We start from the raw sequence: 6,204 nt of genomic DNA on the forward strand, positions 1-6,204 counted from the left end.
TGTTCAAGCTTCTACATCTTATTATGATCTTGTTCAAGTTTCAACAATATAGCATATGCCTAATGTGAGAAAAGATATAACGTTCTTGTGGATACTGTAAGGGTAATGGCAACAATTTAGCAAGTGATCTGACTGACAATTCTAACTAAACACATGTGCAGTTCAAAAGACAATTGTGAAGAAGTAACTCACTTCCAAGTAGGGAGCAAAGCTGGTCGATACAGAAGTAGCTCTGAAATCCTTTCTTCAGAAGTTGATCGACATGTCTCCTTGGAACCATGATCTTTGGCTTTGTCACTTACTTCCACAACTGTCTCTAGAACAACCAAGAAAATGCAATAACAAGTTTATTTTATTTGGCATTCAAAAAAAAAGAGAAGAGAAGAAGAAGAAGCAAAGTCTCACCTTCTATTGTATGCGTCATTGCATCAGTAGTAGCTCGTCTTTGAACTCTTGAAGGAATCTGCAAAGAACTTGGACTAGGAGGAAGCTCCACTCTTGAAGGAATCTGCAAAGCACTTGGACTAGGAGGAAGCTCAACCTCCCTAGGTTGATGGAGACTTCTTGGATTGGATCTCTTTCTCACTGTTGTTGTATCCATACTCGAAGCAGCTCGAAGACCACAAACAATTTCTTTTCTGAGACATGGTGCAGGACGAGCCGGGACAGGTTCTGGTGGTTTAGAAGTTTGACGAGGTGGGACAGGTCTTGGTGGTTTAAAATTTGGACGAGCCGGGACATTTCTTGGTGCTTCAAAAGTAGCACGAGCAGGCTTAGGTCTTTGTGATTCAAAAGTTGCAGGAACAGGCTTAGGTCTTGATGATTCGAAAGGTGGAGGAACAGGCTCACGTCTTGATGATTCGAAAGTTGCACGAGAAGGCTGACGTCTTTGTGATCCAAAAGTTGCAGGAACAGGCTTAAGTCTTGATTCAAAACTTGGACGAGAATACTTATAAGGTCTTGATGATTCAGAAGGTGGAGGAGGAAACCGCACTTGACTGACACCAGAATGTAGTTTTATAGCTTCCTCTGGTGCGATGGGCTTCACCTTGGAAGGTCTAGGTACTGGATTCCCTCTAGCAACTGGGTTTGAAGATTCAACCCGCAGTTTACTTCTTCCAGGGACTACTTTGATCGAATCTGACGGCAGTTTGCTTTGACCAGGACTCATTGCTTAGAAAACTAGCAACCTGCCACAAAACAAAAAAAGAAAAAACTAAACCCCAACTCAAAAGCTAGTCAAAACCAAGAATCAAGAGAGTTATAATCGTTGCTAAAACATCAGACACAAGAGTTGGGCGAATCTGATTCAGAAACCTTCTATCTAATGAACCCATATTGTCACAAAATCTTACATTTCCACCAAACCCTATGTACCAAAAGAAGAGCTAATCAGAGAACAGTCGAAACCCAAACCCTAGAATCTAATTCAATAAGATAGTTATAATCGTCCTGCTACTACGAGACTCAGCTCTAAAGATGTCACGGCAGAGACAAAAGTTAAAACTAAGTAAGGAGTCTCTGCACAGGGTGAATCAGAGAAGACAAGAAACCAAAACCCTAGCTTTCAAAGGGGGTTAAAAACTTCTAGCCAACACTAACTTTATGAACCACCACCCATGTGTCACAAATGAGAACTTGGAATAATAAAAATCAAACCTTTCCACAAAACCAATTATAGAATCTATGCACAGGGTGAAGAATCAGAGAAGACAAACAAACCAGTAGGGTCAAAAACCCTAGTTTTGAAAGGCTGAGTTTTGGTTCTTTCTTTGAGTTAAAGAAAAAACAATGTAGTTAAAAAGAGAAAGGCAGAGAAAACGAAAAGGGGTCTCACCAAGTCGACGCCTTTTCTCCTTTATCTTCACTGCTTTAACCTGATTAGGGTTCAGAAAAGTACCTAACAAAACCCTAAACGAAGCACACATTGTTAGATTACGGAAATGCAGATACAGAGGAGTAAACAGAATCAGCAACTTTCTCTTTGTTTCAGAAGAAAAAGTAAAAAAATCGCATCTTTAACTTGCTGTTGCTTGCGTTGTACGGAACAGAAAGAGAAGAAAATGATTAAACAAACAAAACAAAGCTCAGAGAAAAATCAATACAGAGTAACGGCAAAGATTGAGACTTTATATACCAAAACGATTCAGATTCATACCGTGAAACTCGGAAGCGAATGGAGAGTGTTCAATGTTGAAAAAGGGAACAGAAAATGTAGAGAGAGAGAGAGAGAGTGGACTGGTGCGGAGGTGGGGAGGTAGTGTAGTGAGAGAGAGGGGGAAACAGAGAAGACGACAATATATTAAAGAAATAATAAATTGCATTATAGTCCTTATCTTTTATTTAAGTAAAACAAACACCCTCATATTATGTAAATATTAAATACTGCTCGGGCTTTTCTTAAGTTTGCCTAAAAGCCCACCCAGGTAATGCTGTAGATTTTTCCTCATCAACAAGTTGTTTAGTTACTGGGGGCTGGAAAATCAAGAAAATTGGTATTTAATTGAAGAAATGGCCATAAACTTTTAATAATTGCAAATTGATACAAAAGATAAGATTAAGTAATCGTCTCTAATAAAGAATGAAATACATCAAACTTTTTATATGTCAATAAATTTTGACTATTCATATAATTGAACTGTCTTTCTATTTTTTCGAGTTAAACCATTATTTTCAATCAAAAAACACAAAGTCAAATAGAAATTACGGAAACAAATTCTTACATGAGCACATTGATTAAACTTTTTTCTTATATAAATAGAGTCATATAAGCTATTAAATATGATATTACTCTTTTATTTCAACATATTTTATGGTTTATACTTAATCCGCAAAATGTCTATTTTATTCTATTTGTTTGTAATTTTTTACATTTTAACTTCTAATCCTCAAAATGGTGAAAACTTTCAAAACTAACAATATTTTAATTTACATATGAAATGTAACTCATATAAATTTTCTATTAAATAAATAATTTCCTCTGTTTTTGATAGATGATGTTGTAAAGAATTTTTATTCGAAATTAGATGACATTTTTAGTTTTCAATGTAATATTAATAAACTTTGTGTTACATGACTCTTTAAATTACATAATTTTTAATTGGTTAAACTATGATTAATAGATAGTCAATCATATTTTGTTTAGAAATATATCAACTATATATTTTCTTAATCAGTGTATACAATTCCAAAACTCAGATGTAGTTTTTAGTTTGGTTAGTTAACTCAAACAATGAAAAAACAGAGGGATATTAAAATTACAAATGGAGTTTTTTTAGTATTGTGTGTTACTAAGAGCATCTCCAACGGGGGATATTAGGCATTTCTTAGCTCAAATTCTTAGGCAAACTGATTAAAAAAATATATAATATTTGGGATAACCTAAGGATCAATCCTTAGTTAAGGATATTAAGGACTAAGTCCTTAATGTGTTGGCAGCTTCCGATTGGTGAGGCGAAAGGTTGTGTTAAAAAAAAAATCATTCAGATTCGCTAGGAAAAAAAAAAACCAAACGGCGGAAGGAAAGGCGACTCGTTGACGAACGATGATGGCCCCTGGTTTAGCGACTTGATCGCCGTAAATCTTGACGCCGAGTATTTGACAAGGAGAATCACGACCGTTCTTAGTACTTCCGGCTCCTTTCTTGTGCGCGGATTCAATCGTCAATGGAACCGGAGCTTGGAGTTTTTCCAAAGGGAGAGTCACGGTGAAGGAGGTAATTGTTGATTCCAAAGGGAGAGTCACGTAATCATTAACGATAAGCATCATCTATCATCATCATCATTAGCACTACAGACAGCTAAAATAGATTCATATTTTTTATCAAAAGGAATCACCTTTTTGTAGTTGTTGATTTGATATCTTGTGGGTTTCTACCTTGTTTTTTTTCTTTCTCTGCAATTACAGATCGAGAAAGTATCTGGGTGAGAGAGAGAGAGAAAGATCATTCAAAGCTTCTTCTTTTTTTTGTAAGAGAATGGGATATCTCGTGGGTTTCTTTTTCTGCGTTTTTCTCTGCTTCTTTTTTCGTAAAATCATTCAAAGCTTCTTTCTCTGCAATTTGATATCTCGTGGGTTTCTACCCAGAAAAGATGTTAGCTTTGTACTTTTATGTGTCGTTTAATCAAACAGTAGTTCACATTATATATGACTGAGCTTGAATTTGATTATCATCTGTCTGCTTTTGTGTTGGACATTCTCTGTTTAATGATCACACGTTCTTTAATATTACTTAGGATCTTGTCTGAAGAATTGATTATTGGTGATTCTGCACTTAAAGATTATTTATTTTCTTTCGTAACGGAAACTAATGTAACATTCTCGGTTTTGTTCTTGTAGTGGGACAGGAACGGTTTAGAACACTGACGAGCTTTTACTACAGAGGCGCCCAAGGAATCATTCTCGGTAATCCCCATCATTTTACCAGTGAACTTGATTCTTATATAGTTAGTGTTGCTTATATAGTTAGTGTTGCTTATATAGTAGGAACCAGTGAACTTATATAGTTAGTGTTGCTTATATAGTAGGAACCAGTGAACTTGATTCTTAAGCACACCAAGAGAGAGATAAAGAGCAGTTACAAGATAAAGAGCAGTTTACAAGATTCTTCTTCAACCTCCATGACGTCGATTCCTGAGCACACCAAGAGAGAGATAAAGAGCAGTTACAAGATTCTCTCGCCTGACACGAGAACAATGGGTGAGCAAAACAATCTTCTACTTCGATTTCATCTATGCATTTGCTTTGTATTTCGGTTTTGTTGATTGAGATTAATGATCATAGTTTCATAGAGTTCATAGATGTACACATATACATATACACATATAAAAATTCCAAAGCTCTAAGATTCAATTAAAAAAAAAAAATCTAAGAACTCCATGATAGATAACACCATTGGAGATATAATTATGGTTAGAATCCTTAACTATTCAGAAAAAGAAAAAAAACAATATTCTAATCCTAAGGATTCCAATGGTGGGTAACACCATTGGAGATGCTCTAACTGGTCCCCTCAATCCTGGACAAAGGCAGACGCAGGTTACTATATTTGGTAACATCGATTGATGCGTCAATATGTAGTCATGAAAGCAGCTGTATCATCTTTTTTGTAACAAAACAACTTTAAAATCTTTAGTCTTTTTTTCACCAGTCATTGCTTCACAGAGTATAGGACACACAGGGAGGTAATTAACGAAGATAATAATCAAAGAAGTGTTAGTCTCAATTTTAGAAAGTAACTTGTGATCCAAGGAACAAAAGAACTACATTGTATCACAGTCAAATGGATGAAATATGCTACACACAAGAGGTCACGACCTATGTACATGTACTGATCGTTTGTTTATATACCTATCAATTGAAGCGTTTCTTGATTTACACTTTGGTGAGGCACTCTAGTTAAAGAAGAGATCAGAGAGTGATGTGTTTTCCCATCAACTGAAACGTCTTGCGTTTTTTAGGAAATGTCTGAGCTGGTTGATGCTGTTGCTCGTTGTCCTGAGATGAGTCATTGAGTATCGAGGAAGTTTCTTTAGCTGCATAAACAAAATTGGAACCTCATTAATTAACACTCCTTCAAGCACTTTCAACAGGCTAATCAGAGGCAAGTAGTTAGCAATAGTAAGCCACTAAAAAATGTAAGAGAGAAAGAGAGATGAGTTTCATCACCTAGTGGACTTGTGTGTGGCTGCAAAGGAAGATGAATCACTGATCCGACGTTTGCAGAGATTTCAGAACCTACAACTTCTTCTATCTCATTACTTCGTAACATGGTAGTTTCATGATCATCATCTACTCCGGAACTGTGAGAGATCTTTGGATCTAAGGACCGAGTGGTTTCTGAATCCATTTGATTCTCAGTAACACCAGATATGAGCAATACGCGAGATGATGAAAACCGGCACGCTTCACATATCCAAATGAGAGGGACAGATGGTAAAAACACCCTTGCGCAGTAACTGAAACACAAAACAAAACAGAACAGAACAGCCATGAAACAATCAGAACATCCTTGACTTGCAACAGTAAAAGTAAAAGATGACCAAGATCTTACGTATGCTCGTGAGTATCTCTGCACTTGAAACATATCATCATCAAACCAGGTTTGACTACACTTCCACATATCTCACAAGCCTCCTCCTATGTATGGTGCAACACAATCATATTAGCAAATTCATCAGTTGAAAGCAAAGAAAGAAAGAACGC

At 36.3% G+C, this 6,204-nt stretch overlaps 2 protein-coding genes and 1 long non-coding RNA gene across 3 annotated transcripts; 1 reads left to right on the forward strand and 2 right to left on the reverse strand.

The window, feature by feature from the left end:
• Positions 1-192: 192 nt before the first annotated feature.
• LOC130507524 (uncharacterized) lies at positions 193-2,289 on the reverse strand (the record flags this gene model as incomplete). The annotated part of the gene is made up of 4 exons (XM_057002226.1): positions 2,159-2,289; positions 1,838-1,911; positions 406-1,190; positions 193-316 (listed from the first exon to the last, which is right to left on the reverse strand). Coding segments are annotated over exons 3-4 (890 nt in total), but the record flags the coding sequence as incomplete, so codon positions are not given.
• A 1,087-nt stretch (positions 2,290-3,376) lies between these two features.
• LOC130507523 (uncharacterized) lies at positions 3,377-4,844 on the forward strand. The gene is made up of 3 exons (XR_008942351.1): positions 3,377-3,715; positions 4,339-4,404; positions 4,524-4,844. It is a non-coding gene; the product is annotated as an uncharacterized LOC130507523 (long non-coding RNA).
• A 381-nt stretch (positions 4,845-5,225) lies between these two features.
• On the reverse strand, positions 5,226-6,138 carry LOC108838237 (uncharacterized; the record flags this gene model as incomplete). Its single annotated transcript, XM_057002227.1, has 3 exons — positions 5,226-5,534; positions 5,668-5,957; positions 6,053-6,138. Coding segments are annotated over 3 exons (501 nt in total), but the record flags the coding sequence as incomplete, so codon positions are not given.
• Positions 6,139-6,204: the final 66 nt, after the last annotated feature.

This window comes from Raphanus sativus, unplaced genomic scaffold (genome assembly GCF_000801105.2).
Source record: "Raphanus sativus cultivar WK10039 unplaced genomic scaffold, ASM80110v3 Scaffold4698, whole genome shotgun sequence".
Lineage (NCBI taxonomy): Eukaryota > Viridiplantae > Streptophyta > Magnoliopsida > Brassicales > Brassicaceae > Raphanus > Raphanus sativus.